The 25,823-nt window shown below is 43.5% G+C and overlaps 1 protein-coding gene and 1 long non-coding RNA gene across 3 annotated transcripts in view; one reads left to right on the top strand and one right to left on the bottom strand.

The window, feature by feature from the left end:
* Window positions 1-6,345: 6,345 nt before the first annotated feature.
* LOC131384562 (uncharacterized) lies at window positions 6,346-13,413 on the bottom strand. Its single transcript, XR_009215538.1, has 3 exons — window positions 13,175-13,413; window positions 10,358-12,182; window positions 6,346-6,543 (listed from the first exon to the last, which is right to left on the bottom strand). It is a non-coding gene; the product is annotated as an uncharacterized LOC131384562 (long non-coding RNA).
* The window catches only part of CAPRIN1 (cell cycle associated protein 1), a 51,826-nt gene continuing 38,799 nt past the window's right edge, over window positions 12,797-25,823 (top strand). For both annotated transcript variants that reach the window (XM_058446316.1, XM_032166297.2), the window contains exons 1-2: window positions 12,797-13,013; window positions 13,563-13,778. In XM_058446316.1, the coding sequence (XP_058302299.1) occupies window positions 13,563-13,778 (216 nt within the window). In that variant the 5' untranslated portion in view covers window positions 12,797-13,013. The remainder of the gene's footprint in view (window positions 13,014-13,562; window positions 13,779-25,823) is intronic.

The raw sequence follows: 25,823 nt of genomic DNA, 5'->3' as shown, positions 1-25,823 counted from the left end.
GCCATTGAACTCCAGCCTGGGCAACAAGAGTGAAACTTCGTCTCAAAAAAAAAAAAAATCATCTTTCAAAATTCAGCTCTGGCAACATTTCCAGAGAGCCTTTTCTGATTTCCGCCCATAAAGAGTTACTCCACTTATGTGTCGCCTCTGTTCTTCTACAGCCTTCTGGTTTGCCCGTATTTTAGCCATAAAAAAGAAAATATCGTAAGTAGACATTTATATTGAAGTATAACATACCTACAGGAGTGTGCAAACTGTAGGCATATGGCTCAATGAACTTTACGAAGTGAACACAGCTATGTAACTATCACTCTGAAAAAGAGATAGAATATTGGCCAGGCACAATATCTCATACCTATAATCCTGGCACTTTGGGAGGCTGAGGTGGGTGGATAGCTTGAGTCCCGGAGTTCGAGACCAGCCTGGCCAACATGGTGAAACCCTGTCTCTACTAAAAATACAAAAAAATTAGCCTGGCATGGTGGCGGCTGTAATCCCAGCTACTTGGGAGGCTGACGCAGGAGAATCGCTTGAACCCGGGAGGCAGAGGTTGCAGTGAGCCAAGATTGCACCATTGCACTCCAGCCTGGGCAACGAGAGTGAAACTCCATTTCAAAAAACAAACAAATAAACAAACAAACAAAAATTAGCAAGGCATGGTGGTGCACGCCTGTGGTCCCAGCTACTTGGGAAGCTGAGGTGGGAGGATCACCTGAGCCTGGAGAGGTCTAGGCTGCAGTGAGCCATGATCGCAGCACTGCACTCCAGCCTGGGTGACAGAGTGAGAGCCTGTCTCAAAAATAAATAATTAAATAAGAAAATAAAGAGAATATTGCCAGGGCCTCAAAAGCCTCTCTTGTGCTACATCCCAGTCATTACCTAATGACAAAGGTAATTACTGTCCTGATTTCTTGTACCATAGATTAGTTTGTTTTTATTGTTCCATACTTTTGTGTCTAGTTTCTTTGATTCAACATTATGTGTGTTGAATTTGTCCATGTCGTTGCTAGTAGCAGTGGTTTGTTCATTTTCACTGCTATATGTATTAAATAAATATACCATATATTTATCTTTTTCTACTATTGATAGAAATTTGGGTTGTTTCTGTTTTTGGTTACTAAGACAATGCTGCCATGACCATGCTTGTATATGTCTCTCAATGACCATATCTATGCTTTTCTATTAGTATATGCCTAAAGCAGAATTTCTGAGTTATACGGTATGTGAATACTCAGCTTTCGGAGATACTGACAAATATTGTTCTAAAATGGCTGGGCCTATTTATATATTTATATATTTTATTTTTTATTTTTTTGAGACAGAGTCTCACTTTGTCACCCAGGCTGGAGTGCGGTGGCACGATCTTGGCTCACTGCAACCTCCACCTCCCAGGTTCAAGCGATTCTCTTGTCTCAGGCTCCCAAGTAACTGGGATTACAGATGCACGCCACCATGCCCGGCTAATTTTTTGTATTTTAGTAGAGACGGGTTATGCCATGTTGCCCAGGCTGGTCTCAAACTCCTGAGCTCAGGCAATCCACCTGACTCAGCCTCCCAAAGTTCTAGGATTACAGGCGTGAGCCACCGCGCACGGCTGTCTGGGCCAATTTATACTCCCATCCACAGTGCGTGGAAATTCCAGTTGCTCTACATTCTTGCCATTCCTTGTTTATTTCAGATTTTGCTTTGTTTTTGTTTTGTTTTCTTTTGTTTTTAAGACAGGGTCTTGCTTTGTCACCCTGGCTGGAGTGCAGTGGCATGAACGTGGCTCACTGCAGCCTTAACCTCCCAGGCTCAAGAGATCCTCTCTCCTCAGCCCCCCAAGAAGCTGAGACTACAGGCATGTGCCACCACGCCCAGGTAATTTTTGTAGTTTTTGTAGAGATAGGGTTTTGCCATGCTGCCCAAGCTGGTCTTTAACTCCTGAGCTCAGGCCATCTGCCCGCACTGGCCTCTCAAAGTGCTGGGATTACAGGCATAAGCCAATGTGTCCGGCCCATTTCAGTTTTTAACTTTTAGCCATTTTGGTGACTGTAGTAGTATCTCACTGAAGTATACCACATTAAATTGTATCTCTTTATATATTTGACTACTCTTCTTAATGCTAATTTTCTAGAGGCCATAGGATTATGTCTTATTCAAGCTGTGAATAAACACAGACAGTGCCTGGCATGCACAAGGTGCTAAGTTCTTGTTGCAGAAGTAATGAGGGGCTGAGAAGTCTTCCAAATGCTAAAATCAAACATTTCCGGTACATAAAAATCGACCTTGCCTAAGTTTAATCATCATCAAATCCCAGTCAACAGACATGCCTGAGTGTCCACTCACTGCCAGTATTAGTCTTCCAATACTTTCTTCCCAAGGCCTCGTCAGCTGAGTGCTTCATAGCATTGCCTGGCAATGTAGACACTAGGGCTGTGACAGTCCTAATCATAAAGGTGAAAGAGCCCTTGACATATGATTCCATTTCCCCCACTTTCTGGCAAAATCATATGTAAATCCCACAAAGAGTAGCATAATCTAATCCTTGTTTAAAGACAACCAGTTATGCAAATAAAGCCCCAATAAGGTACTGCTTCTCACTGAGACACATTCACTAGCACAGCTATAATCAAAAACATGGCTAAGGGTGGGGCGTTGTGGCTCACACCTGTAATCCCAGCACTTTGGGAGGCCAAGGTGGGCAGATCACCTGAGGTCAGGAGTTCAAGACCAGCCTGGTCAACATGGTGAAACCCTGTCTCTACAAAAAATGCAAAAATTAGCTGGGCATGATGGCAGGTGCCTGTAATCCAGCTACTTGGGAGCCTGGGTGGAAGAATAGCTTGAACCTGGGAGGCGGAGGTTGCAGTGAGCTGAGATTGTGCCATTGCACTCCAGCCTGGGCGATAGAGCGAGACTCCGTCTCAAAAACAAAAAACAAACAAACAAACAAACATGGCTAATAACAAGTGTTTGATGAGGATGTAAAGAAATTGAAACCTCATACAAAGCTGAATATGGTGCATCCACTTTGGAAAACACTTAGGCAGTTGCCCAAAACATTACATGTAGGCCAGGCACAGTGGCTCACACCTGTAATCCCAGGACTTTGGGAGGCTGAAGTGGGCAGATCACGAGGTCAGGAGATTGAGGCCAGTGTGGTCAACATGATGAAACCTCACCTCTACTAAAAATACAAAAAAAAATTAGCGGGGCGTTGTGGTGCGCACCTACAGTCCCAGCTACTTTAGAGCCTGAGGCAGGAGAATCGCTTGAACTCGGGAGGTGGAGACTGCAGTGAGCCGAAATCAGGCCACTGCACTCCAGCCTGGGCAACAGAGCGAGACTCCATCTCAAAACAAAAACAAAAACATTACACATAAAGTTACCATATAACCTAGCAATCTACTGTAGGCATATACCTAGTGAATTGAAAACATGTGTTCATACAAAAAACTTGTACATGAATGTTGCATTAGTCTGTTCTCTCATTGCTATAGAGAACTACCTAAGGCCAGGTGCAGTGGCTTACACCTGTAACCCCAACACTTTGGGAGACCAAGGCAGGTGGATCACGAGGTCAACAGATCAAGTCCATCCTGGCCAACGTGGTGAAACCCCACATCTACTAAAAATACAAAAAAAAAAATTAGCTGGGCGTGGTGGCGCATGCCTGTAGTCCCAGCTACTCGGGAGGCTGAGGCAGGAGAATCACTTGAACCCGGGAGGCAGAGGTTGCAGTGAGCCGAGATCGCGCCACTGCATTACAGGCTGGTGACAGAGTGAGACTCCGTTAAAAAAAAAAAAAAAAAAAGAACTACCTGAGACTGGGTAATTTCTAAAGAAAAGAGATTTAATTGGCTTACTGTTCCACAGGCTGGGGGAGGCCTCAGGAAACTTATCATCATGGCAGACGACAAAGGGGAAGCAGGCACAATCTTCACATGGTGGAGCAGGAGAAACAGAGTGAAGGCGGAAGTGCTACACACTTTTAACAACCAGATCTCGTGGAAACTCACTCACTATCACAACAACAACAAGAGGGAGGTCTGCCCTTATGATCCAATCACCTCCCACCCACCAGGCCCCTTCTCCAACATTGGGGATCACAATTTTACATGAGATTTGGGTGGGGACACAAATCCAAACCATATCAAATATTCACAACAGCATTATTCACAACAATCAAGAAGTGGAAGACAACCCAAGTGTCTATCAATGGATGAATAGACAAACAAACTGTAGTATATCTATTCAATGGAATATTGTTCAGCCATAAAAAGGAATGAAATTCATGCCAAAACAAGGATGAATCTTAAAAATACTATGATAAGTGAAATAAGCCAGGCACAAAAGGCCATATATTGTAGGCTTCCAGCTATCTAAAATGTCCAGAATAGGCAATTTCGTAGAGAAAGTAGATTAGCAGTAGCCAGGGGCGAGGAGGAGGGGTAAATAGGGAATGACTGCTAATGAGGTACATGTTACTTCCTGGGGTGATAAGAATGTCCTAAAATTAGGTAACGACAATGGTTGCATTACTCTCAAATATCAAATATACTAAAAACCAGTTAAGTGTACACTTTAAATGGGTTAATTTTATGACAGGTAAATTAGAGCTCAATAAAAGTTATACAACACACTGAGCTGTTGTTTTACTTTTGCATAATTTACTTGTCTAAATTATTTGCAATAAACTTGTATTACTCTTGCAATTTTTTAAAAATGAAGGTTTAAAAATATTTAACTATAATTTATACTTTTTTTCTGTGAAAAGGCTGCATAAACGCATTCCTTGTCACACCGTCATTTCTTTTTCTCACATCAAATCAGCTCTAGCTATCCTAAAGAACTGTCTTCTTTCCGCTTTAGGTGGACGTTAGCACAGCATTCACGAGGAGAAGCACCACCAGCTCTAGCTCCAAAGAACGCCAAGGAATATGATCTTGCAGTACTACAGGGCTGCCAGACCTGCATTTGGTTTAGACAAGGAGGGCCCAGAGAAAAGGTTGCTGCCTTCTTTCATTGTCCTCTGTGGGCAAAGTCTAAATGGGGTATGACTAGCCTCTCCAATATCTCCTTCTATTTTTTCTCTTCTGCCCTCTTTTTTTTTTTTTGGAGACGAAGTCTCACTCTTGTCCCCCAGGCTGGAGCATGATGGTGTGATCTCGGCTTACTGCAACCTTGGCCTCCTGGGTTCAAACAGTTCTCCTGCCTCAGCCTCCCGAATAGCTGGGATTACAGGCGCCTGCCACCACACCCGGCTAATTTTTGTATTTTTAGTAGAGACAGGGGTTCACCATATTGGCCAGGCTAGGCTGGTCTCCAACTCCTGACCTCAAGTGATCCACCCGCCAAGGCCTCCCAAAGTGCTGGGATTACAGGCATGAGTCACTGAGCCCAGCCATCTTCTGGTCTCTTTAAAAGGAAAATACAAAACAAAATGTAGCAGCAGAAAACATACATATTACAGTATACTACTGTCATTTTTTATTACTTTTTTTTTTTTTGAGACGGAGTCTTTGTTGCCCAGGCTGGAGTGCAGTGGCGCCATCTCACTCACTGCAACCTCCCCCTCCACTCACTGCAACCTCCCCCTCCTGGGTTCAAGCGACTCTCGTGCCTCAGCCTCCTGACTAGTTAGGATTACAGGCATGAGCCACCACGCCTGGCTAGTTTTCTTTTTTTTTTTTTTGAGACGGAGTCTCGCTCTGTCACCCAGGTGCAGTGGCGCAATCTCGGCTCACTGCAACCTCCGCCTCCCGGGTTCACGCCATTCTCCTGGCTCAGCCTCTCCGAGTAGCTGGGACTACAGGCGCCCGCCACCACGCCCGGCTAATTTTTTGTATTTTTAGTAGAGACGGGGTTTCACCGTGGTCTCGATCTCCTGACCTCGTGATCCGCCCGCCTTGGCCTCCCAAAGTGCTGGGATTACAAGCGTGAGCCACCGCGCCCGGCCTTAGTTTTCGTATTTCTAGTAGAGACGTGGTTTCTCCATGTTGGTCTTCAAACCCCTGACCTCAGATGATCTGCCCGCCTCGGCTTCCCAAAGCGCTAGGATCACAGGCGTGAGCCACCGCACCTGGCCGCCTTTGATTACTTTTTAAAATTTCTTCTTAGTTTTTCCCTTGTTCCAATATTTTCCCTAGATCTGCCGTACCAGCATCGCAACAGGGCTTGTTAGAAACTCAAATTATCAGCCGGCCCTCAGAGTCTCCATTAGTCATTCAGTGGGCGGGGCCCAGCCAGCAGCGCTTTAGCAAGCCCTCCAGGCCATTCTGACTCTCCCTGAGAAAAGCCTTCAGCTTTTCAAGTATAATGTACTATACAAGAGCTGAAACTACAGACTTGCTGAGTCACCCTTCCTTTCTCTTGGTCACCCTAACTTTCCATTCACCATTCTGCCTGGATTCCATTCTGCCTGGATTCTTCTCTTGGCATATTTCTCTCGACATTTTCTCTTCCATCTTGGAATCTGCTTCTTCCTGAATCAGCATCTCGAGTTTGCTGTCCTTTTCCATCTATCAACATGCCCTACTTAAGACACTGTCACAGCACTACCTGGGAAGAAAGATAGGAAGATACCATGAAAAGATTTTTTTTGAACATTTTTGGCACTTATTTTTGTGAAAATGAGTAGCATGTACACTCTACATCTATAGAGCAGAGATTCACAAGCTTGAATGTGCAAAGGGGAGTTTGGTTTTTTAAATGGATGTTCCTAGGTTTCAGATTCTGGGATGTAGAGGCAATGTCTGGGGTGGAGTCTAGGAATTTTCATTTTGACAAATACCCCAGGTCACTCGGAAATTGGTGGTCCTTGCCTACTTTGGGAAGCACTGCATCAAAGATGAGAATTGGGGTGGGAGGGGTAGGGCTCTCTCCTTTGCAAATTCTACATCCACTGAAAATCCATGCAAGAAAAAAACAAACACAGGACCTACATCTTCTCATGACATTTTTCATGTCTCTAGTGATTTGGTGCTTAGGAGACCTTTAAATCAAGTTCTCAGGCTCTCAAGATAAATAAGTTATCAACACACAAAGAGTAAACCATTAATATAGGGGGAGTTGTGCTGTTAGGTGTGAAAATTATTCTTGAAATAATACTATCCTGACCAGCTATAGGAACAATCTTGAATAAGCTGATTACTTTTATACTTATATTCCCCTAGTATGTATTAACTGAGATACATAAAGTTTTATTCCTTCCAAAATTTATGGAGCAGTTAGTTGTTACCTTCAAGGAAGTCATTTTTCTCAAATTATTGTTCACAGTGGTTGTATGTATTAGTAGGGGAATTGATACACAGAATACTTTGCCTGAAATGACCATGATTATTCATATTGCCAAGATGCAAGATCACCCTATGAACAGATCAACTTGCATCTTGGCAACATGCATAATGCAGTTAGTTCTTTCTCTGTTTCTCTCTCTCTTTCTTTCTTTTTTCTTTCTCTCTCTCTCTGTCTCTCTTTCTTTCTCTCTCTCCCCCCCCTGCGCCCCCCCTTTCTTTCTCTTTCTCTCTCTCTACCCCCCACGACCCCAACTCTTTCTTTCTCCCTTTTTTTTTTTTTTTTTTTGAGACAGAGTCTTGCTCGGTTGCCCAGGCTGGAGTGCAGTGCTGTGATCTCAGCTCACTGCAACCTCCGCTTCCTGGGTTCAAGTGATTCTCTTGCCTCAGCCTCCTGAGTAGCTAGGATTACAGGCATGCACCACCACACCCACCTAATTTTTAAATTTTTTTTAGTAGAGACGGGGTTTCGCCACATTAGCCAGACTGGTCTCAAACTCCTGACCTCAGGTGATCCACCCGCCTTAGCCTCCCAAAGTGCTGGGATTACAGGCATGAACCACCTCACCAGGTTGCATAATGCATTTCTAAAGGCATTTTTAATTTGGGGGGCCAGTGTCATCAGAGTAATTTTACTTGTAAAGTACTAGAACAAGTGACTACTTTTTTGTTTTGTTTTTTGAGACAGTCTTGCTCTGTCACACAGGCTGGAGTGCAGTGGTGCGATCTTGGCTCAATGCAACCTCTGCCTCCCAGGTTCAAGCGATTCTCCTTCCTCAGCCTCCTGAGTAGCTGGGATTACAGGCACCCACCATCATGCCCGGCTAATTTTTGTATTTTTAGTAGAAACAGGGTTTCACCATGTTGGCCAGGCTGGTCTCGAACTCCTGACCTCGGGTGATCCGTCCGCCTTGGCCTCCCAAAGTGCTGGAATTACAAGCATGAGCCACCGTGCCTGGCCAGTGACTACATTTTTTATCTCGTAAAATAGAACAGCATTTCCCAAACTCGGCATTATTGATGTTTTGGTCTGAATAATTGTGTGTTGTTTTGTGCATTGTAAGATGTTTAGAAGCATCTTTGGCCTCTACATACTGGATGCAATTAACATCTTCCCCTCAAGTTGTGACAACTAAATACTTCTAGACATTGCTAGTGATTTGGTGCTTAGGAGACCTTTAAATCAAGTGTCCCTGAGGGACAAAATCACCACAGGTTGGGAACCACTGAAATAGAAACATGATGTTAAGACAACATACAATTCATATAAGTAACTAAATGAAAGATTTTAGTACCTGTGGCCAAAGTGTTTTTGCTTTTAAAAAATTTTTATTTTTAGGCTGGGCACAGTGGCTCAGGCCTGTAATCCCAGCACTTTGGGAGGCCAAGGCAGGTGGATTGCCTGAACTCAGGAGTTCGAGGCCAGCCTGGCCAACATGGTGAAATCCTGTCTCTACCGAAAATACAAAAATTAGTCGGGCATGATAGCATGCACCTGTAATCCCAGCTACTCGGGAGGCTGAGGCAGGAGAACCACTTGAACCCAGGAGGTGGAGACTGCAGTGAGCTGAGATCTTGCCGCTGCACTCCAGCCTGGGCAATAGAACGAAACTCCATCTCAAAAAAATAAGTAAAATAAAATAAAAATAAATTTTTTATTTTTATTTTTTAGATGCTGGGTTTTACACTGTTGTCCAGGCTGGAGTGTAGTGAAATGATATTGCATCCTCAAACTCCTAGGCTCAACTAATGTTCTCATTTCAGCCTCCCGAGTAGCTGGGATTTCAAGCACATACCACGGTTTTTGCTTTTACATTGAGTAAAGTGTGTAGCTTCTAAGAGTGTTTAATAACAAACAACAGTGTTTTGTGAAATCTGAAATAACTATTCTGAACATATTGTACCTCTACAAAACATGAAGTTCTATTTCTAAGCATAATATTACATATAAGAAAAGGTGGACATAGGAAAATATAAGCAGAAAAGGATGTTATCTCAGCTGATGACCAAAATGTAAGAATTCAGAGACAGTATGGACCAATAGTAATAATAATATTAAAACCGTACTGATATGTTAATACAGTAGGCAATACTTAGTGACAAAATAGTTGTGCCAGGCATGCTATTGCTTATGAGGATCCAGAGATGGAAAAACAAAACGACTGCTCTTTTTCTTTGAAAAGCTTAGAATTTAGTGGTGGTTCATGGACACATAGACAATCATTGATTGAATTATAATAAAAAAAAGACTGTACTGGAAAAATCATGATAGAAATGTCTACTCCTGACTTGTAGTAAAATGACTGAAAAACAAATTTAAGAGACTTTAAGAGCCTTAGCTATGTGAACAGTGTAGTTCACACTTTGGTCAGGTTTCTGTCAACCTGAAACAAAGAGGCAGTTCATGTAATTCAGATGAAGATTCCTCTCTTTTGCTACAGATAAGCTGAGCATTAGCTTATTGGGTGATTCAAGTTGAAGCAGTTGAATTATTTTGCTAAAATGATCAGGATAAATAGTTTAATTATTCACTTTGACTGTGGAAACTTCAAAGTGCTGTGGTCTAATGAATTGAACAAGCAAATGTCAGCTTGAAAGATTTGTTATTGAAATATATTATTTTGCATATTGTTGTATTTGTTTTATGTTAATATATTTAATATTGGCATATATTAAAGTATACCAAGGTTTTTAAATTTATAAACCATTTATAAACATATTCTGCTCTTCCAGTGTGTTTTCTGAGAAACCTTTGTTTCTTCAATGATACAATGATCGCAAGCTACTGCATAGCTCTGTACCAGAAAAAAGGGTTTAAAAAATCAGTATTTAAAATTCACATAAACATAGCTTCAGTCAAATAGGAAATAGACAAATTTGAATGACTGAGACCTTGGCATTGAGCTGGGCAGGAAGTCAGCTTTAGGACACAGCTTTGCCTTAAATTTATTGGTCTTTCTGGACTTGCTGACCTGAACAGACAACCGCAGAATGTCAGAACACCAGTGAAACGGGATAGGGATGATACAGGAAGTGAAAGGGTGACAGCTACATATATTCAGCAAATATTTCTGGCTCACCTGCTTCCTTCCCGGCATCTGATAGAATACCATCTCTCGACTCCCTTATGGTTGGATAGGGTCATGTGACTCTTTCTGGCCAATGAATTTAAGCAGATGTGATGCATATCTACTTGTCTAAAGCATTTAATTGACTGAGATATTCCTGAGTTCTCTTGTGGTACAGTGGTCAGCAACACTTGAGATATGGCAACAGCATGAATCTACTGAGTGACTACTATGAACAGGGCACTCTGTTGAACTGCGATGGATGTGTACCATTTGTAGTTGTTTTTTGAGGCAGTCTCGCTCTAGTGCTCAGGCTGGAATGCAGTGGCACGATCTTGGCTCACTGCAGCCTCTGCCTCCCGGGTTCTCGTGTGTCAACCTCCTGAGTAGCTGTAATTACAGGCATGTGCCACCACACCCAGCAAATTTTTTTGTATTTTTAGTAGAGACAGGATTTGCCATGTTGGCCAGGCTGGTCTCGAACTCCTGACCTCAAGTGATCTGCCAGCCTTGGCTTCCCAAAGTGTTGGAATTACAGGCGTGAGCCCCTTCGCCTGGCCCCTTTATAGTTTTAAACCAGGGATTGGCAAACACTTTTTTTGTAAAAGAAGAGATAGTATTCTAGGTTTTGCACACCCTACTGTCTGTTGCACACCCAACTACTCAACTCTGCTGTGCTACGGCAGAAAGGCAGTCATAGAATGGATGTATATAGATGGATGTGGATGTGTCCCAATAAAACTTTAGACACTGGTCAATTCTGAGGAATAAAACAGTGATTTCTGAAACTTTAATGAACACACAAATCTCCTGAAGATCTTGTTAAAATGCAGATTCAGTTAAGTCTGCTATGGAGTCCAAGATAGTAGTGATAGTGGTAGTGAGAGAGGTTGGGCTGAGTAAACTTTGAGTTGCAAGGAGCTAAAGGATTATCATCTCCGTTTCTAGCCTCTAGGCCTGGCATAATTGCTCAGCGTAGTGCTAAGCATGGTTTAGGTGACTAACTTTAGAAACTATGACTCCCCATCGAATGCAGCAAAAGCCAAAGTCCTTACCATGGTCTTTCAGGCCCTACAAGACCAGCCCCCTTTAATTATGTTTGACCTCATCTCCTACTCTCTGCTCTTGCCACTATGGTTTCCGCGCTGTTCCTTGAACTCAGCAAGCACACTGCTTCTCAGATCTTAGTACTTGGCGTTTCCTCTACCTGAAAAATTCTTCCTCCAAGGTAGCTGCTTAGCCTTCTTCCTCACTTCCTTCAGTACTAGCTCAAACGTCAGTAAGGCTTTCCCTGACCACCGTATTTTCTTTTCTCTACCATTTCACTGACATGTATTTACTTGTCTTCCCCTTACTTAGAATGTAAGCTCCACGTAAATATGTTTTGTTCATAATCCCTAGCACTTAAGAGTTCCCAGCACACAGTAAGGTGCTCAATAAATATTTGAATGAATATATAACAGACTTCGCAGCTAACCAGGATATCTTGAGGTCGGAGGCTGCTGTTGTTTCTCCAGGCTCCCTCAGGATGCACTGTTGCCAGCCAGCGTTACTCATTTTATTCCCTAAGGAACAGTGGGTTTGGTAGAACTCTCTTCTAAATCTCTTTTTCATAGAATTTAAATTATAAATTGGTCATTTACTGTTGTCATACAATATTGCGTTGCTGAATTTTCCACTGATTATATTCATTTTATTTCCTTCCAGAACTTGCTTTCTTGTTTTTCTGCTCACTGTCCACACCCACTCCAACCCAAGGCTGGAATAATTCTCTCGGAGCAAAAAAATCTTTTTCTTTGTATTTCATTGAACGTTCTCTTTATAGCGTTAGGTAAACCTAAAACAAAAGGAAACAAAAGTCTAATAATTCGTAAAGTCAGGCCTACTGTATATGTAACATCATAGGGTAGCTGAAGACTCTTTGTGAGGCCAGAGCTTGAGGATTTAAAAAGCCACCAACCATGACCGTGTCCGACACGTTCTACAGGGAACTCCTAGGTTACCGGGTGATTGTTTGGTGGGGAAGCGGCGAGTTGTCTTTTTTTCAAAAGACGTTTTGGGGTATGGGAGTCTGCTCGTTCTGCATACAGAACGAATTCTAGAAGCTGGGATTGCACCACCCACCCCACGCACCCCTTACTTGCTGAAACCTTTGCCCCCCAACCCCCACCCCAAATAAGGGCTCTTCAAGAGGCAGTTGCCAGCTCCAGACCCAGCTGCTTGACACCTATTGTCCCCGTTTGGGCGTCAAACGATTTCGCCTGAAGGACCCTAGCGTCGATTGCTCTCAAAACTCAAGGGGCCTTTCCTTCGGCGTTGCCGGGGCCATCCTCACCTGCGCCCAGGAGGCGCCCCACAGCGCAGGGGCCGGGGGACGGCGGAGAGGCTAGCGGGCGGCCTCTTCCGGGCAGGCGTTCGCGCCGGGCAGCCCGAGCGGCCGCGAAGGCCCCCGCTCTCCGCTTCTCCCGCCCCCCGCGCCCCAGAGGGCTGCTGGCTGGCTAAGTCCCTCCCGCTCCCGGCTCTCGCCTCACTAGGAGCGGCTCTCGGTGCAGCGGGAAAGGGCGAAGCGGCCTGCGCCCACGGAGCGCGCGACACTGCCCGGAAGGCACCGCCACCTTTGCCCCCTCAGCTCCCACTCGTGATCTCCAGCGGCCTCCGCGCGCGCACGGTGAGCGCCACCCGGGACCGAGCCGCTGCAGGGGAAGAGGGCCGCTGCGCCCGAGTGTCCTTTATCTCCGGACCCGCTGGAGCTTCCGAGGGGCTTGCCCCCAAGTCCCCCCACCCCACCCCGGTCATTTCCCATGTCTTTCTCTGCCCCCAAGCCTCGACCTCTCTCTTTCCTCCCTTCTCCGGAAGCCGGCAAAAGCCGGCCCTCCCCGGTGGGGATCGTTGCAGTGGCCGTTGGCGGCCGGCGCGGCGATGCCCCGCCCCCGGCGAGAGCCTCGGAGCCCCGGGGCTGGTAGGCCGAGCCGGCGGCTCCGCGGGGGAGGGGCGGGTCGGGGGGCGGCGCGAGGCCCAGCCAGGCGCCCCGCTGGCGGGTCGCGCGCGCGCCCGCGCACTGTTCCTGCCCTCGGGGCGCGCCGCGCCCCCTCCCCCACCCGCTCGCGTAGGCTCCCGCCCGCTGCGCGTTTTGTCCCGCGTCTCGCCCCGTCCGTCTTCTGACTCGCCGCTCTTGTCCTTCCTCCCGCTTTTTCTTCTCTCCCCTCGCGGTCTGAAGATGCCCTCGGCCACCAGCCACAGCGGGAGCGGCAGCAAGTCATCCGGACCGCCACCGCCGTCGGGTTCCTCCGGGAGTGAGGCGGCCGCGGGAGCCGGGGCCGCCGCGCCGGCCTCTCAGCACCCCGCAACCGGCACCGGCGCTGTCCAGACTGAGGCCATGAAGCAGATTCTCGGGGTGATCGACAAGAAACTTCGGAACCTGGAGAAGAAAAAGGTGCCAGGAGTTGGCGGGGAAGGGAGGGGTGGCTGCGGCCGGGCTCTGCGCCCTCTCCGACCCTGGTCGCTGGAGCCTTCGCTCCTTTCCGTCTCAGGAGCGTTACTAGGTCCCCTCCTCCCACCCCCTGGCCCACACGCCTCGTCTCCACGTTCAGCGGGAGCTTCGTGCCCAGAAAACGGGCTCTTGGAGGAGGCACTTGTCACCTGACTCGGACGCGGCACTGTCCCCCAGGCCTCTTTATTACTCTTCCGCTGTCGGTCCGGCTTTTTGGCCTTTGGGAGTGGGACATGTGAGGGTGGGGGCCTGTCGTCAGGACTTCACTGTATGGTGCCCTTCTTTGCGTCTCCGAGGCCCGATTTGTCTGACGAGGGCCCAAAATCAAGAGGTCCCTGCGCGGGGGGCTCCGGGTTCAACCGACCGCCTCGTGGAGTTGGGGCGGTCTGCGTCCTGTAGCCTTGGGGTCTGTCCGCTCGGTTACCATGCACTCGAGACCTGTCGAGCGGTACTCTTCTGTGGGAGAGAAGTGTGTTCAGAATCTTAAGGTAGAACTGCCTTTCCGGCAGGCCCATTTTGAATGGGTCTTCGATTTGCTACCCCCGCCCCCATGCGATGGGCTCCCCTGCGTTTCCCTCTTTGTTTCAATTGTTTAGGTGTCCCCCCGAGTCTCAGGCTCAGCTCAATCGCGAGATGATTTTCTGCAGCGACTTTTTGTGCCTAGGGGACTCTGAAGGGGCGGGGGACTGCCACGATTTAGATTCGTTGGGGGCTGGGTCCTGGGGAGACTGGAGAGGATGGCTGGGACTCGGGGCACATGGAGAGAGCGTCTAACATGGCGGCGGCTGCGGGGAGAGGGAAGCGCTTTACTGGAGCTGCATTGTGAGCACAAAGCGAAAGCAGAGGGGGAGGGCAGAGACCAGGCAGCTGCCCCGACTGGACTCCTTAGGCCCCCCTCTAAAAAAAAAAAATCGAGCTACACCCATGATTTTTTGGATTCAATATTTAGTCCTTGTAGATCAAACTACTGAGGTATATCTTCATCTGCAAGTCAGCCTTTTGTTTTATGCTTTCATCGCAGGACAGTGTAAACTCTTGTTTAGAGGGGCGTGTGTATGTATGTAGAGAAAAGGTCTGGGCAGAGTGAATAACTAAAATGAGTAAGATCAGAGGTGGAAGGGGAGAAACAAATTAGTCGTTTGTAAAAACGAGGTAATTACGTCTGTGACTGTCATGTTAACTTGAATTTTACCTTATAAAGTAAAATGAAACTTCGATAACTTCTACTTGTCTGCCTCTAGGAACACATATTTATAACATCTTGAATTTCCAGGAAATCATTTTGCAGTGTTTATGTAGCCACACATCTAATAGTGTTACTTGAGGTGCTGATATAGTAACTGGCTAAAACTTGGGCAGTGGGAAATAAGTTGAAGAAAACTGGTGATGTTTAGGTCTTATTAATTTTACTTATTTACTGATATATTTTACATTTTCGGAGAGCTTTAAAACATTTAGATTTGATACTTCCCTGTCTCATCTTCAGTATTGAAGGTTGGAAGTTTTACTTGAATTTCATGGACTTGGGATTTCTTGTTTTTCCCAATCCTTTATTTTGATAAATAAGTGTGTTTTATTATAGGTAATTGGAATAGTAGATGTAGTTACATCAAGAAAGTAACAAAAGTATTTTAAGTGTAAGGTAGCTACATTCAAATGTTGAATGGAATAAGCATGCCGAAGGCCAGTATCGTCTGAGTCTGACACATGATTTAGTTTACGCTGTTGGGTATCTTCTTAAATTTTTTTTTTTTTTTGAGACGGAGTTTCGATCTTTTTGCCCAGACTGGAGTACAATGGCGCGATCTCAGCTCACTGCAACCTCCGCCTCCCAGGTTCAAGCAATTCTCCTCCCTCAGCCTCCCAAGTAGCTGGGAGTACAGGTGCCTGCCACCACGCCCAGCTAATTTTTTGTGTTTTTCGTGGAGACAGGGTTTCACCATGTTGGCCAGGATTGTCTCGATCTCTTGACCTCGTGATCCACCTGCCTTGGTCTCCCAAAGTGCTGTTACAGGAGTGAGCCCCTGTGCCCGGCCTCTTTTTAAAATTTTAATGCAGTAAGCAAGCCTCCTGTTCTGGCTGCTACTTGAATTTTTTGATTCTTCAGAATTTCTTGGAAATGTTTTCTTCTAGGACAGTAATCTGAACATAAATATTAACGAATATGAACATTAATAATGTATTAATACTAATTATGAACATTAATGATTAGTGATATAAAGTGTAGAGACATTAATGACTGAAAGATAACTCCTCAAAGAAGTTAATATAAAGGTAGGTGCTGATTGGCAGCCAATTTAGTTGTGAGGTGGCTGTTAGAATCTAGTGTTCAAGTACTTCTGAAAAAAATATAAATCTAGTTTATAAGCCCCTCCTGAGGACTTGAACCATAACTGGTCATTAAATGTGTATAGATGTATGTGAATTACTATACTCTGTCATACCCTACCCTCAAGTTATTTTGTTATTTTTATTTTTTGAGATGGATCTCTGTCGCCCAGGCTGGAGTGCAGTAGGACGATCTCGGATTCCTGCAACCTCCACCTCCCGGGTTCAAGTGATCCTCCCGCCTCAGCCTCCTAAGTAGCTGTGATTACGAGTGTGTGCCACCATCTCAGGCAATTTGTTTTTTCTTTGAGAAGTCTTGCTCTTGTCCCCCAGGCTGGAGTGCGACGATGTGATCTCGGTTCACTGCAACCTCCGCCTCCCGGGTTCAAGCGATTCTCGTTCCTCGGCCCCCCGCCCCGCGTAGCTGGGGTTACAGGTGCCTGCCAACACGCCCGGCTAATTTTTGTATTTCTAGTAGAGACAGGTTTTACGTTGCTGGCCAGGTTGGTCTAGAACTCCTGACCTCAGGTGATCCACCCGCCTCGGCCTCCCAAAGTGCTGGGATTATAGGCGTGAGCCACCGTGTGCGGCCAGATTTTTTGTATTTTTAGTAGAGATGGGGTTTCACCACGTTGGCTAGGCTGATCTCGAACTCCTGACCTCAAGTGATCCACCCACGTCCGCCTCCCAAAGTGCTGGGATTACAGGTGTGAGCCACCATGCCCAGACTCCCCTCAAGTTATAAAGGAGAAAATAATGTAATTATTACATATATTATTAACTAGGCTAATACATACTGAAAGATTGCTGTGGAGATTCAACAAACTGCACAAAGTAACTTCTTTTTCTGTCTTCTCAGTGTTTTAAGTGGTAGATAGCTGCAAAAAGGTCAAGTTACAGTTAAGTCTTGAGACTTTTCGATAAGCCACAGACTGAACTCTACCTGTTAAGTAGTTAAGTTGGCAGTATTGATGTTGACTTAATTGCTATTAAAACTGTGTATTTTGCCTTTTGAAAAACCCAGGGCATTTGGATTTGCCCTAAATTTAAGCACATCTGGTTTTTAGTTTAAATCCTTTTTATATTTAGATGATTTACTTGTGAGAAGACTTAACTGTTCTTAAGTATAAGTGAGTATTTCTAATGCACTAAAATAGGATTGCTTTACAAATCAGTTTTGAATTCCTCTTTGGAAACCCTTGTGGAGTAAAGTAAGGTACTGTTTACAATTAGATTTGTTTTGACTTCAATCCATTTAGCAACTTAAATTTGAGCTATATTTCAGTCCTGACCTATTCTTATTGGAGGCTTCTGGACCAAAATGCTTTTTTTATGGATTTTAAAATCAAATATCCTGGCAAAAATGACTATGGATATGTAGTATTGCTTAAATTAAAACAGAGAATTGAAACAATTTTATTGTACTTTAAAAAACAAAGTTGTTTATTTTCTAATAATTTGAGCCATTAAAGAAAAAGCTAAGCATCTGCTCATTGAGAATACATGCTCTTAACGTTGATGAAATATGATCGTATTATGTAATGCAACTAAAAGGCTTGGTGGGTTTTTAAATTCAGGCTTATAAAGAGTACATGAATGTTTAGCAAAGAGAAGAAATACAGCTGTGATAAAGAGAATCAAGTGTAAAACTCCATTTGCAAATCTTACAGGTAATATTGAATCGAGTGATTAACTGCCTAGTTTTATCAGTTCATTGGTGCTGAAGTGGGCCCTAGGCTATGCAAGATATTTCGAAACCAAGTCTTGATTTTAACTGAAGAGAGACCTCATTTGATATTATTAGATGTAATCAGTTGTGATGTAGAATAAAGGATGTTTTAATAGATGACATTTAAAATTGTTATATTCTTTGTGGATATAATAGGTTTAGACTCTAGTGACTTCGGTAAGTGAAAGATTAACTAATGATCACTTGCGTAAAATGCAAAAATAGCCTGACAGCTTTTTAACCAATAAGTGACCAAAACGGATAGCCAGAAGTGTAGTGCTTTTTATACTTCTTCCTGAAGGCTTTCTGCACTTCATCTTTGCAGTTAGTAGTAGTATTTAAAAAGAGTGCTGTTGCTGTGAGGGTAACATTTCTTTCTAGAACGTTGCAGTGTGTCTGTGCTTAGAATTTTCATTGCAGCTGTTGTGCAGAACTTACGTGTTCGGTGTTTTAAAATAAAAATATTCTTAACTATTTTATAAGTAAAATCTTTCCTTGAGGCTATTACCTGAAGCCTTCTTTGACATTTAAGATCTCTTGATATATTTGCTTCTCCATGGGTTGCAAGAACTATTCTTCTGCAATGCAGAGGGCAAGATTATTTTACATTCACCTTGTCACAGAAAAAAGCTGTAATGCTTAATTTGTTTCCCTTTGCTTGACTCTCTGTGTTTGTATGTGTAGCACTGGGAAGTATTTAAAAAGGTAAAGCTGTGAATTCCCCCAAGTGATAATGGGTACCTTTTTCTAGGGTGAGAGTCGAAGCCTAAGTATTATATCGAGAATGTATTGTTTTAACCTGGCCAAATTAGTGTACTCTAGGATACTACCCGTGTGGCAGATATTTGAATGAGAATACATTTTGTGTGACTTACAGATTAAGCATACAATTTGCCAAAATTTTATGTAATTAATTTCCAAGTTTACATTTAGGGCTAGATGAAGACTAGTACCGTTTCATCTTTTAGAAAAACTAACACTTTTCCTTTAGTAAAAGTGTTAATTTTTGCAATACTTTTGCAAAAGGTTAAATTTATAGCAACTTTATCATAGCTATAATCTTACACTGTTATAAAATTTAGAGGATTTTTTATTTTTATTTATTATCATTATTTGAGACAGTTTTGCTCTCGTTGCCCAGGCTGGAGTGCAATGATGCGACCTTGGCTCACTACAACCTCTCCCTCCCAGGTTCAAGCTATTCTCCTGCCTTAGCCTCCTGAGTAGCTGGGATTACAGGCACCTGCCACCACGCCCGGCTAATTTTTTATATTTTTAGTAGAGATGGGGTTTCACTATGTTGGCCAGGCTGGTCTCAAAACGCCTGACCTGAAGTGATCTACCAGCTTCAGCCTCCAAAGTGTTGGGATTACAGGCATGAGCCACCACGTCCGGCCTAAGAGTTTTTTTTAGAGCTTAAACCACCTTAGAATTTAGTCCAATTCATTTTATAGAAGACAAAATTGAGATGTTTATATGGAATGACTTAGGTTGAAATGGGTGATTTCCAAAGTTTCTCGCAGTTTTTTTGAAACAGAATCTTGCTCTGTCGCCCAGGGCTGGAGTGCAGTGGTGCAATCTCAGCTCACTGCAAACTCTGCCTCCTGGGTTCAAGTGATTCTTGTGCCTCAGCCTCCCGAGTAGCTGGGATTACAGGTGCATGCCACCACGCCCAGCTAATTTTTGCATTTTTAGTGGAGACGGGGTTTTACCACGTTGACCAGGCTGGTCTCGAACTCCTGACCTCAAGTGATCTGCACACCTTGGCCTCCCAAAGTACTGGGATTACAGGCGTGAGCCACCACACCTGGCCTCTTAAATAATGTTGTATGGGAGTAATTAGAATTTGTAATGTTCCATGGCCTAAGTGTAGTTTTCATATTTAATTATGTAGAACCAAGTAAAGCCTTTTGCTTCAAATCCTTAGAGTTTTTCTATTTTAAAAAACTGAATGCGAAAGAAAAATGCTTTCGATTTCTTTATTATTAGACCTTTATTAATGTCTCATTGTTAAACTTTGTGTTTGCATTGTCCGGGTAATGGGGTTCTGAGAATATCGTCAAGGTAAAATCCCAGTGTGTCAGGTATCGTTGGGACATCCATATTGTAATGAAATAAACTTTTATTAAAGTTTAAACTCTTAAGTTTTTCTTTATGTTTAGCTTCCTATGTACATTTGTCAGACTCTACTCAAGCTTGGTATGTTGTAGACTGGAAAAATCTGGAAAAAGCGTTACCAGTAGAGAGAAATAAGAAGTGTGACAACCTTTTCACCCAAATTACTGTATTCCAAGCTTCTGGGTATTTTTTGGTAATTGGTTCCTTTTTCTGGGGGAAATGAATAGTGTGTGTATATACAGTATAGAAGAGTGAGAGGAGTAGCAGAAGAGAAATTCAGCCAAAGTTGGAACTGTAAATTGCTTTGTTTTAGTTCATTTATTTATTTCTTTCACTAGCTCTACTACAGTGCTTTTGTTAGATAGACTATGAGTACAAAAACGTGGGTGAAAGATAATTTACTGGGTAGAGTTCAAAATTCAAACTTCTTGAGGAAAGGGGAGGGTGTGCTTCTTGACCATGCTCAGCTAAAGTAGTTTCTTTCCTTTAACTTCCCCTGTTACCTATTGTCTGTACACTTCTTTACTTTTTTTTTTTTTTTTTTTTTGAGACGGAGTCTTGCTCTTTTGCCCAGGCTGGAGTGCAATGGTGCAGTCTTGGCTCACTGCAACCTCTGCCTCCTGGGTTCAAGTGATTCTCTTGCCTCAGCCTCCTGAGTAGCTGGGACTACAGGTGCGTGCCATCACACCTGGCTAATTTTTTGTATTTTTAGTAGAGACGGGGTTTCGCCATGTTGGCCAGGCTGGTCTTGAACTCCTGACCTTGTGATCTGCCTGCCTCAGCCTCCGAAACTTCTTCACATTTTTATATTGCCTTGTGTTGTTAACCTTACATGTTTTTCTAAATGGTAATGAGCTCTTTGTGGGCAGAGACTATTAACATCACTCTGCTGTGCTTTCTCACACATGGTATATGCTGAATAAGTACTTGCTAGTTTGGCCAAATCATTACATAGAAGTATCTGTAGCTTCATTAACAACCCTGTTAAAATGGATTAATCCATGGGGTTAGGGAGGAAATGCTTTTTGCACAGAACTATTTACTTGCAGTGTTTTTTATTGAAATTGATTTTTTTCCTGAAGGGTTTTTACTTTTTACAAGTGCGTAGAGTTGATGAGTAGGCAAGTAGAAGAATACTTTTTTGTTGTTTTTTTAAACTGGGTAGCAGGCTGGGCATGGTGGCTCACGCCTGTAGTCTCAGCACTTTGGCAGGCCGAGGCAGGTGGATCACCTGAGGTCAGGAGTTTGAGACCAGCCTGGCCAACCTGTGAAACCCCACCTCTATTAAAAATATGAAAAATTAGCCGAGCATGGTGGCATGCAACTGTAGTTCCAGCTACTTGGGAGGCCGAGACAGGAGAGTTGTGTGAACCTGGGAGGTGGACGTTGCAGTCAGCCGAGATCGCGCCACTGTACTTGAGCCTGGGCGACAGAGTGATACTCCATCTCAAAAAAAAAAAAAAAAAAAGCTGGGTAGCATAAGCAAGATATCTGAATGGTCTTAGGAGAACACAGATCATTCTTATTATTAGAACCATTGTACATTATTGGAAATTTCATTGCATTCTCCTCAATACTGTTATAAAAATATTTTAATTTAAATTTTTTAGAGACAGGGTCTCACTATCACCCAGGCTGGAGTTCAGCAGGGCAGTCATAGCTCACTCCAACCTTGAACTCTTAACCTCAAGTGATCCTCTTGCCTCAGCCTCCCAAAGTATTGGGATTACAGGGTTGACCCACTGTTATCAATACTGTTATCCAAACATAGAAATAACTGAAATATACTTTAGTCATTAAAAAACCCTTTGGGCATACACTTTGAGTTACGTTAAACTTCTTTTTACATTGTGGACAGGAAAGATAGTAAGCAAAAGTTTCCTCAATTTTTAAAAGGACGGTAGAAAGAACACACTACAATCTATAGATGATCCATGGCAGCTATCTTCAAATGCTGAAAGCTTGCTCATGTAGCAGGAGTCTGCTATTTTAGAAAACAAAAAAGTATTAAACAGTGATGGTGGGGATGTGATTTTTTTACATTTAACTCCCAAGGAATGTATTAATATAAGTTGTACAGACTTATGCTAAGGAATAGCCTGGTTAAAGCAACTAATATTTTGAAAGATGCCCTTTAAGATTATTTATGATAATTTGCTTTTCAAATCCAGAAGCTTTAGACTTTTTAAGAATATAGTTCAAAGTAGGTGATGCTGGAACTTGTTAACATTTCTTTTTCCTACTAGAGTCAGCTGCTTCAATTCACTCAGACTTACCTGCATAATTATAACCTTGGACAAGGAATAAGGGTTTTTACAGGATTGGCTTTTATCTTTTTTAAAAAATTGGACAAATGGCTTGTCAAACTAAACTCTGGATACTTAACCTGCTTGAAAAATTATCTTACAGTGGAACCTTTGGTAACATCTTTTTTTTTTTTTTTTTGAGATGGAGTTTTGCTTTTGTTGCCCAGGCTGGAGTACAATGGTGCGATCTCAGCTCACTGCAACCTCTGCCTCCTGGGTTCAAGTGATTCTCCTGCCTCAGCCTCCCAAGTAGCTGGTATTACAGGCGACCACCACCGCACCCGGCTAATTTTTTGTATTTTTAGCAGAGACCAGGTTTCATCATGTTGCCCAGGCTGGTCTCGAACTCCTGACCTCAGGTGATTCGTCCACTTTGGCCTCCTAAAGTGTTGAGATTACAGGCATGAGCCACTGCACCTGGCCTAGGTTAGCATTCTTATGCCATTCTTGGTGTTCAGAAATCCAGCATTCCCGACAGGTGTTCATTCAGCTTCTGCTTTAACCAGTCTTCTAGGGCCTGGTAGAATGCTTGTTTCTCAATGAAAGTTTGTTTCATTGGTGTGCCACTCTTTAAGTTCTTGTTGTTAGAAGTATATCCTTACCGGCCGGGCACAATGGCTCATGCCTGTAATCCTAACACTTTTGGGAGGCTGAGGCGGGCAGATCACCCGATGTCAGGAGTTCGAGATCAGCCTGGCCAACGTGGTGAAACCCCATCTCTACTAAAAATACAAAAATTAGCTGCGCGTAGTGGCTCATGCTTGTAATCCCAGTTACCTGGGAGGCTGAGGCAGGAGAATCGCTGGAACCTGGGAGGCAGAGGCTGCATGAGCCAAGATCGCCCCACTACACTCCAGCATGGGTGACAGAGCGAGAGTCTGTCTCAAAAAAAAAAAAAAAAAAAAGTACATCCTTACCACCACTGTTTAATAGTCTTTGTTTTCTAGAACAGCATAGCCTCCCACTACATGAGCATGCTTTCAACATTTGAAGAAAGCTGCCATGGATCAGCTATGGATTGTAGTGTATGTTCTTTCTACCCTGCTTTTAAAAATTGAGGGAACTTTTGCTTACTATCTTTTTTGTCTTCTGGGGATTTCACTAGCTAACAATGCTCAGTTGAATTTGTGGAGGGCAAATAGGAGACAGTCAGCTGCCTGCCATTGTGGGTAAAGTCAAAACTTGTGATTGTCTAAGTGAAGAACAGAGAATGTGGGGATTGGGGACTTGAAATAATACCTAGAAAAACTGATAAAGATTGGACTGGGCGTGGTGGCTCATGCCTGTAATCCCAGCACTTTGGGAGGCCGAGGCGGGCGGATCACGAGGTCAGGAGATCGAGACCATCCTGGCTAACACGGTGAAACCCCATCTCTACTAAAAATAAAAAAAATCAGCCGGGCGAGGTGGCGGGCGCCTGTAGTCCCAGCTACTCTGGAGGCTGAGGCAGGAGAATGGCGTGAACCTAGGAGGCGGAGCTTGCAGTGAGTCGAGATAGCACCACTGCACTCCAGCCTGGGTGACAGAGCAAGACTCCGTCTCAAAAAAAAAAAAAGGAAAACTGCTAAAGATTATGGAAAGTTGAGAGGAAAAGAAATATTTTGTCTTTGCAAAAGTTGGTACAGTACTCTAGAAGTGATTTATTTGGCCTGAATACATAAAGTATAGCTAGGTGCTCTTAACTATGGTTATTTAGGTTTCATTTTTAAGTATTCCCTCTCAGTTTAGAGATCTCCTTATTTGAGAATAGGAGTTACGTAGTTTTCCTGGATAGCCAAGTTAGTTTTTTCAGATGTTTCCTCCTAATCTTTTTTCTGACTATTTATAATTGTCTAGTTGAAGAATTTTTAGGGTTTTTTGGAGTTTATCATCTCTCTTGCTATTTATTTTTAATTGCATAATTAAAAATTTCTTCTTAAATTTTTTATTTATGGAATTTGTTGGCTATAACAATAAAGAAGCAAAGCCCAGGAGGACATCTATCATGGATATCCCTCTTCTGGCACCCTAATGGCACTGTACTGAACTTAATCTAAAAAATCCATTTCAAGAAAGTAACTTTGGTGGTCATGAAAAACTCCTTGGGAAGAATGGAAGATCTAGATGTATTGCAATTCAGCACAACATAATAATCTGATTGGAGAAAGGAAGAAAACAGCAGCAGCAGAGGCAGAGCTGGAAGGTAGCAACAGCTGGAATCCAGAATGACATTCTAAGGGGGCGGGTTGTTAAGGCACAAATGATTTTTCTGGGATTTAAGACCTTACTTAGGTAAGTTATTTAACTGCGTCTTTCAATTTAGTTAGGTGAAATATGATTGATAGTAGTGCCTCCCTGATAGGGTTAGCTACCTTTTAAATTTGAATGTCTGTTACATAGTGAATACTGTCAACTATTGAAAGCAGTAAAGAAACAGGATATAGAGTGAGACTGGATAACTCTTGTTGGGATAATTATTTCCCAGTACCACATGACTCTGACATCTACTGGGTGTGGTCACACCTCTCCCACGATTCCCCCTTAAAGACTGGGTAATCTGGGAAATGGCCTGATTTTTATCTTGCTCATATGTGTGCTATAAATGGATTTTTAATACACTTAGGATACTCAATAGCTGAAAAGGAACTCTAAATTGAATTTCAAGTTAGAAAGGATCTAAGAGGGCAGGTGTGTGTTATCAACATTATAATGTAGTAGGCTTGCTGATGAAGATAGTTCTTTTTTTGAGAGGGAGTTTCGCCCTTGTTGCCCAGGCTGGAGTGCAATGGTGTGATCTCAGCTCACTGCTACCTCCACATCCCAGGTTCAAGCAATTCTCCTGCCTCAGCCTCCCAAGTAGCTGTGTTTACAGGCATGTGCCACCATGCCTGGCTAATTTCGTATTTTTAATAGAGACAGGGTTTCTCTGTTTTGGTCAGGCTGGTCTCAAACTCCTGACCTCAGGTGATCCACCTGTCTCGGCCTTCCAAAGTGCTGGGATTACAGGTGTGAGCCACCGCGCCCGGCCTGAAGATACATTTTTATGCTAGGAAAATGGTTTCATTCTCTAGGAAAAATGCTTAATATTTTATGTGTTTCATGAGTAGCTGACCAGTTTATTGTTACCGTTATGTGTTAGCCATGTTCCAGCCGAGGAAAGAATAAAGCTGTGTCTGTCTGGAGCCCTTTATTACTCCTATCTTTACCATTCTGTTCTTAGTATAATGTTGGATCTGTCAGTGTGACAAGCTATTCCTTGTATATTCACTTAGTTCATGCTGTAAATTTTAACACCAGTGGACAGATTTTCTAGTTGCATTTTAAGCCATTTGAATAGGAAGTGACAATAGGAATGAAGCCACTTAAGATGGCATCATTTTTCTCTTGAGTAGTCTATGCTTTCAAAGATTAGGCAAATAGTATTTGGAGAAGTACAGATACCATATCCTTTTCCTTATCGTGGAAGGCCACTTAAGGAGTGAGCTGAGATTGCAAGCTATAGTAACCTTTTTTTTTTTTTTTTTTTGA

The sequence above is a fragment of the Hylobates moloch genome, unplaced genomic scaffold (genome assembly GCF_009828535.3).
Source record: "Hylobates moloch isolate HMO894 unplaced genomic scaffold, HMol_V3 SCAFFOLD_11, whole genome shotgun sequence".
Lineage (NCBI taxonomy): Eukaryota > Metazoa > Chordata > Mammalia > Primates > Hylobatidae > Hylobates > Hylobates moloch.
This window is presented reverse-complemented; position numbering and strand designations above follow the sequence as displayed.